Genomic DNA, 12,670 nt, shown 5'->3' with positions numbered 1-12,670 from the left:
GAGGATCTAAATTCTTAGGCACCTAAAGTGGCAGATATTCTGTATGTATTTTTAACATGCCAATACTTAATTTCCTCTGGAACCAGAATGAAATTTAGAAAATGCTAAACTTGTACAAACTTTACCAATTTCAAAATTTACCAGCTCTCAGAATTTGAAGTGGGATTATATAGAGTCTGATTTGCATTATACACACTTCAGATATAATCTGTTTTTATCCTGCATTTTCATGATTCATTGCATATATGCTCCAAAAAATACACTGTACATACATACATACATGTCTGTGTGTGAGAGAGTAACTATTTTTACAGCATTTCATTTAAGTTTAATTTGCATTCAACTGCTGTTCTTAGAATGATTTTCCAGGAGATCCAAACCTTCTTCACAGCTGAAGAAGAGACAAAACACAGGCAGCCTTTTTTTTATTGAATTAATTTGATTTTTGTCTTTTGTGCTGCCAGCTATCAAAATTGTCAAATAAACCAGCTTTGATTCATAAATAATGGTTCCATTATATCTACTGTGCCACTGGTCAGAGTACCTGAAATTTTAATTCACTTGTTCAGCTAAATTTCATCCTCAGTTCATGGCCATAAAATTCTGTATTGACAAACTTTCAAACCAACTTTGACTCTGAGGTATCTAGTCAACATTTTTCTTCTGTGTGGATATTAGTTTATTGAATAAGTGGCATCTGTTTTCCTCCACATCCCTAGTGGAGTAGGTATTTCCTTTTGACAGCTTTGCACGATTTATGGGTTTGCATGCTCTGAAGAAAAATAGTACTAAGCAAAAAATCCCAATTCATTACCTCTTAGTACTTAATTAAGTCCATACACATTGCACACTATAGGTGAACCCTGAAATGACTATGACAGCCACTGAACAGCAAGTTATATTATCTTTGGAAGATAGAGAGACTTTTAATTATCTTGACCTCATTTTTCCATCTATGATATTAATAAATTTTCCTCCTATTTAATTCCCTCCAACAGATCTACCAAACCATTCTGAAAACAAGATTATATTCTTAGCTATTTCTTCTTATCTGTACATTTAGGCACTGAATGTTTTTACAAATAGTGAAGTCAAGCAATGGCCATTATCGGCTTACTTCACACAGCTGCAGATGAATAATGTTGTACAGGCTTCTCCTAATAATGGCTTGGTTTTGGAAATGATAACAGGCTGATAAAAGCAGAAAGCAGTGCATCTGGCTATCAATAGATACAGAAATAAAGAGAGCCTGTGTTTTACCTGTCAGGGTTCTGCGTACACACATGCATCTGTAAGAGGATCCGCTGAGTGAAAGTCTTAAAGCATTGCCCACATTTCCAAAGATGCCAGTCACTGAACTCAGAATTTAGTTGGCTTGTTGAAGTTGGGCTTGCAAGAACTCGCTGGTTTTTTACACTGATCTGGTTAAATCCTGACTCGATGGACCCAGACTTATCCAGAAGAGAAAAATTTCTGCTGCATGGAGTCTGTGGAAATACTATGGATCGCTGTGGAGTGGCAGGGGGTAGTTTGCTACTTTTATTAAATGGCTGTAGGGTGTCTTGTCTGGACATGGCCTCCATTACCGTCGAAGGGACATTCACTGAGAGAAACAAACAGACAAACAAACAAGCAAGTAAATAAGAGCTTCTTTACTATTTTCTTAAAATGAATGCAGTTTGGAGGGAAGATAGAAAAAATTAACATCTTTTCTGCTAGAATCTAGCAGCATCATTTTAATAATGCATATAAAATGTGTGTAGAGAGGTGGATGAACAGTGATCTGAAGGGTCATACTGCGCAAACACATATCCAGAGAGACATCTGAGAGTTGAAGAAGATTCAAAGTAGAGTAAGAGAAGTAAGAAGAAAGGAACTGAGGTCTGAGACAAAATTCTGCTGGTCTGACTCTGTATGAGAGCTGTGTATTGCAGATACTATAAGGTTGCAGGATATGATACACATGCAGCGCTTCAGCCCCTCTACTTCCTAGCCCACAGAAGAACCCTCTTAGCTCTTGTGGTAACATTTCCCTTGCAGGTAGCCAGTAAAAGCCAAAAGCACCTCCTCACCCACGCATGCCCCTCCAGTTCAGTACAGAACCAGTACAAAAATAAGTATTTTTATTATGCATGAGTAAGGCTAGCAAGATTTAGTTCACTGTAAAACAGTGCAAAATGTAAGCCTTGTGCCTCAGTTCCCCACCTATGAAATGGGGATAAAAGTGTCGGGATGATAGATTAATTAAGCATTGTGAGACACTCCACTATTTTGATAATCGGTTAAATATAATCCTTCTCATGAAGAAATAAACTAGTTTTTATTCAGTTTAACATGTGGAGGCAGTGTGGTATATAAGGAAGGAAATTTACATGCATAAAAGAGTAATGAGCCTCATTCCCTGAGCAATGCCCAAACAGCGCACTGAATGAGGTAGGAGCTAGTGGAAAAATAGTTCAGAAATCACATATGTAAAGGCTATACCATAATTCACAAAATTAAGATCACCTGGAAACCCTAAATTCTGGTGTATCCTAATTTTTGAGTGCTTGATTTTTGCAGTCTAATATTATTTAAATATAGGGTGTTTTGTGTTTTATGCCTGTACACACATGTGCGTGTGTGTGTGTGCACACACATACAAAGATATGTGTGCATGTAAGTGAATGAATTACAGATCTTAGCAGATCATTTAGCTGCTGCTTTATCTCAGTGAGTGATTTTGACTAATTTCTGATTAATTACTGTAGGGTTTAAATTGCAATAGTAAGCTGTAGCTTTCCATTGTTATTCGAGATGAAATAAAAAAAATACAAATCCATTTTGATAAGATACTATAAATAAAATCTGTTTGCTTTATAAATTTTTATTTTAATGTTTCCTCAACAAGGAAAAACGGGCAATGTAAGGTATTTAATTGATACGTAGCTATGCTCTCTCTCTTGCTCAGCATTATGGCATCCCAGAGCTTCTTTTAGAAGTAGTTATACCCATTTGGCTGGGCACTGAAGTACAGTTTTAAAGACACAAAAATAATCTTAGGTGTATCCATAATACATGAAGAAGAAGCAGTGGTCTGTGTATTTATATTGTCTTAATGGTAACAGCAACATCAAATTACATTTTTAAAAAGTTGCAAATAGAAAACTCATCTAAGGAATCAAATCAGGAAATTAAGGAACTGAGGAATCACATCACAGTTCATCCCAGGGGAAATTCACCTCTGTGCAAAAGGCCAGTAGAAGCTGTATTTTGAGGTTTAAGTGGCACTTAAAGTTGTGCATGGTCCTTATGTTGGCTCTGTGCCCAGAGAAAAAATTTCACCCTTTTCATCAGTCTCCCTGACTTGTAGAGGCAAATCTTCAGTTTCTCTTGCAACAAAACAGTGAGTGACAATACACAGAGATTTAACTGTGTTGCACCATTTTTAAATGAGGATCTTGCAAGTTACAACTCACAAAAGTGAAAACAATATTTTTGTATTGCTGTGGGACAGCATGTTATTTATCACTGAACATTACTGCCAGTAACTTAATTTCTTTTAAACTCTTCTCAAGCTCAACAGATTTGAAAACTCATGATGAAAAAGGATGTTTATTTTTGACAGTTTAATCCCCAGTATCTTGCTGTTTTATTGCTGTGCGGTTCAGTATTTAAGTTGCTAAGAGATACAAGTTCATCTCAGTATAGCAGTTCAAGCATCCAAGTATTTGACTGAAAAAATATATCTTATATATAGCTGATTATGCGTTGGCAGCCACAGGGTCACTTTCAGCCAAACAAAGTCAATCAAGCATCTATTATTGGTTTCTTCCACCACATATACACACACAGCTGTCAAAATGGAAAAGAAGTCTCCAATGCAAGTTGAAAGAAGGGAGTCCCATACATAAACAGACCAGTTGCGTGAGTCCCTGAGCCCTCTTAATTCTCACTAAATATGAGGGCATAAACACCATGCAGGATTGGGTCCATATTAAAAATGGTATGTTTATTTTGCTTTTCACTATAAAATAAAAATAAAATATTGAAAGAAAGGCAGGACAGGAATACATGGAGATAGGGATGATCACAACAAGATGGAAATACTATCATCATAACAAGTTAGTTACAATGATCTTTTATTTAAAGAATCTTGCATTTTCTCCAACCACAAAAACGTCATCTTTTTGGTCAGTCAGATAAGGCCTTAATCAGCACATCCAATGCTAATACAATTATGAAACAGTTGCAGTGGCTTCAAGATGACAGTATAATATCCTTTTGGCTAGGCAGGATTATAGGAAAGTAGGTCTTGAAGGAATCTCACGAGGTCAGCTGGTCCAGCCCCCTGGTCAAGACAGAATTGTCCCAGCCAAATATCTGGCCAACTTGCTCTTGAAAATTTCCATGGATGAAGATTCCACCGCCTTGCTAGGGAGCTCGTTCCAAAGCTTGACTATCCCTAGAATCAGAAAATTCCTCCGACCTAAACTTCCTCTGCTGCAGCTTGAGGCCATTGTTTCTAGTCCTGTGCCCTATGGCCACAGAGAAAAATCCATCTCCATCCTCTCTATGATTGCCTGTCAGGTATTTGAAAACTGTTATCAAATCCCACTCAGTCTTTTCTTCTGCATACTAGGGGACCCTCGTTCTTTCAGGCCTTCTTCATAAGTCTCGCTTCCCAGGCCCTAATCATTTTTGTCATTCTGCACTGGACTCAGTGCTGAATAGAGTAGAAGAATCACTCCCCTCCATTTGCAAGTGACACTCCTGTTAATACAAACCAGTATGCTGTTGGCTTTTTTCTGCAACAAGAGCATGTTGTTGGCTCATATTCACCGTATTGTGTACCATAACCTACAGGTCTTTCTCTGCAGTATTGCAGCCATAGACAGGGAGTTATATGATATGACCGATAACTAGGGAAAGAGTTGAGGGAATAAATTAAGGATGAACAGATAAGGTAACCTCTAAAGAGGACTTTAACGTATTACAAAGCGGGGGAAGGCAGAAAGGCAAGCTGCTATGAGGACACCCATCATTTAGTTACACAGCCGTGAAGTAAAGTACAGGAGTAATTTTACTCATGTCACATTTCCATTGAAAACCTTAAATATTGTCAGTTTTTGGGCTGTATATTGTACTCAACAAATTATTTAAATAAATATCCAGAGCGTGCTTCATATGTTCTAAGAAAGCCCAGGAATACAGCTGGAAGATTAACTGAAACAAGAATTTGAGATACAAAGAAACAAAATAAAGTACTTACAGTTTTCATCCTGTGCAATGCACTGTAAAGGGATTCCAAAGAAAGACGTGTAGCTGTCATTGTACCACACCAACAGCTCAGTGCCCCGGGGAATGTCTATACAGGCCCTGTAGAATATATTTGACCTAATCATAACAAACAGAAAGACAGCCTAGTGTAAGAACGTGTAGGGGTCTGTTTACCATCTGCATTAGTACGGTGGAATTCCACCTACTTAAAAGTATTTCTGCAGGGTATCCCAAATGAATTGATTATTGTAAATGTGAATCCATCATCACTGCAAGATTCATTTAGGTTTTAATACTTGCTGTTAGCAACACAGATGAAGAATTTCTTTAATGTACAAAATAATTCTTAACATGACAGTGTTCTTCTAAAAATTAAATATATCAGTTGAGAGATTCTTGGTTGAACACGGTGAACATTTGCTCTAGTGCAGTCCAAAAAAAGAGAGCTTGTAATGCAAAGTGCTACTGAAGACATCTTTCTTCATATGGAACACGAGGACTAGGTTGACGGCCCTTCAGTAAGTATGAATTACTGTTACGGATAAATTCCATCCTACGGGAAAACATTTTTGATTTTCCTAAGCCACACATCCAAGAGTTCCCCAGTTTATGAAAAAAGCTTACTGTTTTGCAGACTAGAGGCTTAACCCCAATCTCATGTTGAGGGAAACAGCTCAAGGGTAATTCAACTCAAGTTAACAGAGTTACATAGATGTAAAGGAAAGCCAGTGTGAAATGAGGATCAGGCATCTATGAGTGAAATAAAAATCCTATCAGTTTGTAGTGGCTTTTCTCTTAAGCCTGGTACAGTACAGTAAAACACCCTTCTATGAGATGGATAGAAATTCAATACATACAAGAAGAGTGTTCCACTCTGGCTGAAAGATTACACACCAAAATGATACAGTCAAGTTACCAAGAAATGACCATTTTTTATAACAGCCGGTGTAAGGCAGAAACATATCTATAGACTAAAAAAAAATGTTAGACCTCAACTGGTTTTCTCAGTGAAGAATTGCTACAAATATTAGCCTGAAGTTCAAGATAAAAGTGTTTAGGGTTGGTAGGCCTTAAATTTAGCCTTTCTGTAAAGAATTGGCTGTAGCAGTGCAATTTGTTCCTTGTATAACACTGCAGACATAAGGAGAATCCTTTACCACATTTTTCATGGCAGTGAGATATGCACTTGTCAACATATTTTGTCACCGCAAAGTGGCTCTTGGCAACAGAATCATAAAGATCAATAAAAAAGTGCAGATTCTCAATATTTTACTAGCAGCTGCAAAAATTTCATTTATCTTGTTATTTTCCTCGCTTACTGCCACCCTGTCTCAGGAGGGCACTGCTAGCTAAGCAAAATGTTTTTTCCCAACATTCTATGAATATCTGACAAAAACTCTAGCTTTTGCATCTCTTTCTCGCTCCTTCTCCGTTCCACTTTCTCTCTCTGTCTCCCTCTTTCACTCTCCCTCTCTTTCCAGAGCTGTACATTTTATTAATTTTTTCCACTATTACATAAAAATCAAAATTGGAGCTGTGTTATAAATCACCAGCTTCTCTTAACTCGAGAAAAATTGAGTCTACTTTGTACTTCGCCCTTGTAACATTTCATCTCTCAGTTTGGCTTCCCTTAACATAAACACAGCGGCCCAGCAAATGAATGTGCTAAAACCAAATGACACACTTTGCCGCTGAAAGAGCAGAACTGTTTTTGAGCAATGGGTGGTCTGTGAGGCTTGGAGTAGGCTGAAAAAAATGTGTAAGTGTATACCGTTCCTTACAAGCATACAGAGCTTCCAAAACTTGCAGAAATCTCTGCATGCTGAAGTACATCAAAGGGATTTTTCCCTTTTCGGATAATATTTCCTTTGCTGACATGTATTTAGTATTGTGGTTGGATGACTCATAAAGATAGTTTCATGGCGTCCCAACGCAGTTGAAGCAGAACACATGCCAACAAACATTATTGTCAGCCTCAAAATAAAAACAAAACGTTCAGCTAAGGGTCAATCAATCAAGAGTGCTTTGAAGAAAATTCCATTTAGATATTACAAATCATAACAGAATGAATTTAAACCAGCTGACTTTCTGTGAGGAGGACATCCATGTACAATAAAAATTAGGCTGGTTTTTCAGTGTCCAACTTTTCTATTTTCTTACACTTGGATGTAGTCACTGGTGATGGATGCCAGTTTTTTAAATTGTGTTTTTGTAGTTCATTTTATAAAGATCTGAAGTAATCGAAAACAGATCAACAGAGGGAACTCTAAGTAAAAGCTCCATCATGAAAGGAGAGTTGTAAAATCCACTTAATATTGACAGATGTATAATGACTTTCTTATACCCATATTTTGTTTAAGTTTTTTCGTGTGTGTGTGTGTGTGTGTGTGTACGTACCTACACATACACACTACATAGACTTACGTACACAACTATAGTTTTCTTACTGGTTCACAAACTACCTGGACTACCAGCTAAAGTACAATGTGAGAGTTTTTGCAATACAACAGTCTTTGCTCACTTTTTTTGTGGATTGTCTATTTAAACTCTCAGACAAAACATTTAGCAAAAATATTAACTATTTAAGAGTATATTAGAAGATTTGTAATATATTGCAAATCACCATCATATATTCTTCTTTATTCTTTCTTGAATGCTTACTTTATGTAGATCAGTGGTCACCAACCAGTGGATCTCGATCCACCGGTAGGTCTTGGAGCCTCTTGAAGTAGATCTTACAGCCTCTTGGAGTCAATCTGGGGCTGGGGTGGCGGGCTGAGTGCCCCCATGCATGCATATGTGCACCCCGGCCCAGCAGGTCAGTCTGTGGGAAAGGGAAGGGGGCTAGATCAAGGCCCCCGTGGTGAGGGACAGTGCCGCAGAGGCAGGAGCAGGGGAAAGCTCAGTAGGGCCCTGGCCGGGTGGGACTTACCTGCTGGGGAGGTGTGCCCCCAAATTACTTTTTCTCCCTCTGCCTCAATCTGCCCCTGCTTCCTTCCCCATAGACTTACCTGCTAGGCAGGGGGATGGGGGGGAGGGGGTGGCAGCAGCACACAGTAGATCTTGGGTTGCTTTTAAATGCCAAAGGTGATCTCCTACTTAAAAAGGTTGGAGACCACTGATTTAGATAATTGCCCAGAAACAAAGAATGTTAAAACATTTAACTGGACCCTGTTACTGTTATTAAACTGAACCCTTAGGGAAAACATCGGACTTTGTTCATCTGTCATTTTATTTTGATTTTGCATGTTTGTTAAAAAGTTTAGAACATTATAAATAAGTTTAAGATTTGTCACTAAAAAAGGATAACCCCAAATAAACAGCCAAAGGCAGCTTGGTTACCAAACACAAGGCATTCTTTGATGTTCCTGCTATAATATCTAATAAAGCCAAGCAGTTACTTCTTATTCTGAAGGGGGAAGACTTGTTTATAGCTGAGATCATATATTTATGCAACACATTTTCTAGTTTTTTTAGTTTTGTTGGTGGGAAGAGGAGTAGATGCCATCAGTTTTTTATATATCTTTTCTCATTTTTGTTCTGTTTTGTTTTAATACAATATAATGGCATGAAACCATCTTGCCATACAGGTGCATCAGCAGATGCAATCTTCTGTGCAGATGTGTTACATGACTCCCTAAGCGCTTTGGCATTCAAAATTTTGCTGCTTTCATCTCAAGTGAGACCTTTTCCTTGTCCTTCAGCCCATTTATCTGTCAGTAAAAGTGGAAGATAAGCTCACCAAATCTTCTAGAGCAATCTGCAAACGATGTTGTGTAGATTGCTTTATGCAATGCGATGTGCACGCATGTTCTGCAATTAATGACACAGGCCTGATTTTGACCTCAAGAGCAGTTCAGAATCAGCCCTATGGTGTCCCTCATTCCTATCAAAAAAGTCTAATCCATAATGCCATGTTTCTGTGATACAGAAGGAAGGGATTCAAGAAAAGCATATTGTTAGTTTGGAATTTGCTTTATGAACCGGTGACAGCTATGTTTCTGGGGGGGTTTTATTTAAAGGGTTTTTTTTGGGGGGGCGGGGTTTAGTGAATACATTGAAATGTACTTTACCTGTACTGAACTACTGTCAAGTTCTGTTCGCCACAGTGCCTCGCACATCGGATATACCTCATCCAACTTGACTTACTGGGTTCTCCACCATCAATAAAGTGCTGCAGTGTCCCATCTTGGTCATATATCTGGAGAAGAGGTCAGAATGTCAAGTAGTTAGAACACATCATCAGCAATCATTTTCATTGCTTTGCTGGTGTCTCTGTGCTTTTTGCAGAAATGTATTGCCATGAGATTTGTCATTGCTTATTGATGTCCTTAGAAATCCGAATGGAATGACAGAGGAGTATTTTTGGTGATGCAAGTTTATCATATTTCTCTTATCAAGCCAATCTTTTCTACATTAAACATATTTGTTGTGTTTCAAAGATGTGACCAGTTTCCCAAAGAATATTTAACCTATTTTGACAGGCTAGCCTTAAATAATGAACTGCCAGATAAACAAAAAAATCTGGATGCAAAGGCTGCATTGAAAGGCTGAGACATCAGAGAAAGAATAAGTATTCCCTAAACAAGTATCACTTCTTCACATTTCATTTCCAGCAAAAGCTTGTATTTAGCTCTAGAAAACCTTCTTGCATTTAAAGCAGAAAACTTCAGACAACTAATGCTCAGCAGTAGTTCAAAGCTTGTTGTGAAGATACCTGAAGAAATATAATTTTTCATGTAACAAATGAGAATTCAGTTTTAAGAGATCTAGTTTTTCATAAATATGACATCCTTGCTAAAGACAGAAGAACCCAAAACACATTAAAAAACAAAACTTTAAAAACCCACAAAACAACATTAAAAACAACTCACTGCCCTCTTCCTAATTCTTTGGCAGCCCTGAAATCATTGGGTCAAATATTTGTTCCCATTTTTTTTCATACACCTCTGCATTTGTCATTTCAAAGTAGATTTGAGTTGGGTGCAGTCTAGTATGCAAACTTAGATACCAAACTTAGATACCAAACTTTCTGACTATATTTCATGTATCATTTGGATAGCCTGGGGAAGTTTCGGATAGCATTAGAGCAGTCAGGTAGTTAACTAAACCAAATATGATCTCTGACTCTTTTTAGGTTGCCCATTCACTGTATTTTGTCTCTCTAATAATTTCAATAATCCGAATACTTTCTTTTAGGATATTTTATAGGAGAACCCTCTAAACATTCTGAAAACTGGTCTTAACCTTAAAATAAATAATTTCACTAATAAAATGGGAACTGAATTAAGGATTGAGAAGGATTATTCTACAAAATCAACTTCATGTTAGCAACATTAATTCAGACATGACACAGAACAAATCTACTTGGATATTTCTCAGTCATCATTAAAAACAAAAACCTGCTTCAAAGGATGAGCCACAAATTGCGCTGGAGTTTACTGCACCCAAGCACCGTGTTTGAACATGCACCCAGGACTGCAGCACATTGAGACAAGTTACAGCAGCCCTGGCTGGTAGGGGCTTGGGGGGGGGTCAGCCAGCAGTGCCACACACAGAAGCACCCTTGTGCCCCAGCCACCCCTGTCAGTGTCTGTATGTGTGCTGCTGCAGAGTAAAAAACATTGCTATAAGATAGTACTTGTATTTACAAGTACTAATCTGCAGCAGAGTTTATTAGGTTAATCCAGCCTAATAGCTCTGCACATGCAGATGCTCAGACATTTACCATGGAGCTAATAAGGCAATTCCACAGTGAACGTCTCAAGTAGATGTGCCCAGTGAGTCTCATTTCCAACCCTGACAAATTGGTGGAAGCTACTATAATGAATAAAAATAGCAGTTACACAGACCAATATGATCTGCTGGGGAAGAGTCCACGTAGTTCTGTCTAGCACAGTCTGCTAGAGTTCTTTGATTAAGCACGTGGATAAGGGGGATACAGTTGACATAATATATTTGGACTTCCAAAAAGCATTTGACAAGGTCCCTCACCAAAGGCTTTTTAAAAAAAGGAACAGACATGGGATCAGAGAGAAGTTTCTGTCATGGATTGAGAGCTGGTAAAAAGGTAGGAAGCAAAGGGTACTATATGGTCATTTTTCAGGAGGGAAGTATGTAAAAAGAGAGGTCCAACAGGGAAATGTGCTTGGCCCAATTTCGTTCAACATTTTCACCAATGATCTGGAAATGGGGGTATACAAAGAAATCTCCAAGTTTGCAGATGATACCAAATTATTCTGGGTAATCAAATCCCAAGGTGACAGAAAGGAGCTCCAGAAAGATCTCACTAAGCTGAGTGAGTGGGGAAAAAGTGGAAGATGAATTTCAATGTTGACAGTGCAATATAATACACATAGGAAAAAATAACCTCAATTATATGTGCACAGTGCTTGGTTCTGAACTAGCTGTTACAAATCAGGAAAAAGACCTTGGAATCATTGTACATAGTTCTCTAAAAGTGTCAGTTCAATGTGCAGTAGTGACTAAAAAGACCAATAAAATGTTCGTAATCAATCATTAAGAAGAGCAGTGAAATTAAAATGGAGGGCATCATCATGTCATTTTACAAACCCATGGTGCACCTACACCTTAAACACTGCATACATTTCTGTTCTCTGCATCTCCACAAAAGTGTCACCCCCCTTCCCCCAGTCAGTGGGATTGGCTGCCGGGGGACTCCCCCAATGCTGACTGGTGTCAAGGGGGGCACATGCACCCCTTGACTCAAGAGGCACCAGTCACCCATGAGGGCAACCAAAATGATCAGGGGTATGAAGCAGTTGCCATACCAGGAGAGACTGAAAAAGCGAGGACTCTTTGTTTGGAAAGCAGAAGGCTGAGGGGGGGATATAATAGAAGTCCATAAAATCATAAATGGTGTGGACAAAGTGAACAGGGAACTGTTACTCACCAAGTCCCAGAAAACTAGAGCTAGGGGGCACCCACTGAAATTAGTGGGAAACAGGTTTAAAACTAATAAGAGAAAATACTTTTTAATGCAATGCGTAATTAACTTGCAGAATTCTTTGCCACAAGCAATGGTAGAGGCAGATAGCATAGCCTCTACCATTGGTTCAAAAAAAGGAATAGGACAAATTCATGGATGATGGATTTGTTAATAGCCGTTGAACAGAACTATTCAAGATGTGTTCTCTGGCATCTCCAATAATGGTGGATACCAGGGAAAATAATGAATAAGGGATTGAGGACTCTAGATATATTCAGTTTAATGCTCTCTGTCTAAAGCATCTACTCAGTCCACTGTCAGAGACAGGTTACTGGGCACGGTGGAAAGATTGGTCTGACCCAGTATGGTACTTCTGATGTTCTCAGGAGTAATTCTACACCAGGTTGTCTGAATTTACCCTGGTGGAGAGGTGTGTACTGCCCATCTAGTCCTCTTTTGCAC

At 38.4% G+C, this 12,670-nt stretch overlaps 1 protein-coding gene across 1 annotated transcript in view; it reads right to left on the bottom strand.

Annotated features, from left to right (window-relative positions):
- The window catches only part of PRDM6 (PR/SET domain 6), a 111,684-nt gene that overhangs the window by 26,596 nt on the left and 72,418 nt on the right, over window positions 1-12,670 (bottom strand). The window contains exons 4-6 of the mRNA XM_090038462.1: window positions 9,333-9,460; window positions 5,252-5,376; window positions 1,261-1,603 (exon numbers count right to left, since the gene is read on the bottom strand). Coding sequence (XP_089894588.1) covers window positions 1,261-1,603; window positions 5,252-5,376; window positions 9,333-9,460 — 596 coding nt within the window. The remainder of the gene's footprint in view (window positions 1-1,260; window positions 1,604-5,251; window positions 5,377-9,332; window positions 9,461-12,670) is intronic.

The sequence above is a fragment of the Crocodylus siamensis genome, chromosome 3, assembly GCF_052110815.1.
Source record: "Crocodylus siamensis isolate JL-2025a chromosome 3, ASM5211081v1, whole genome shotgun sequence".
In the NCBI taxonomy this organism is placed as follows: domain Eukaryota; kingdom Metazoa; phylum Chordata; order Crocodylia; family Crocodylidae; genus Crocodylus; species Crocodylus siamensis.
Note: the sequence above shows the minus strand (reverse complement) of the source record. Positions and strands in the feature narration are given on the sequence as shown.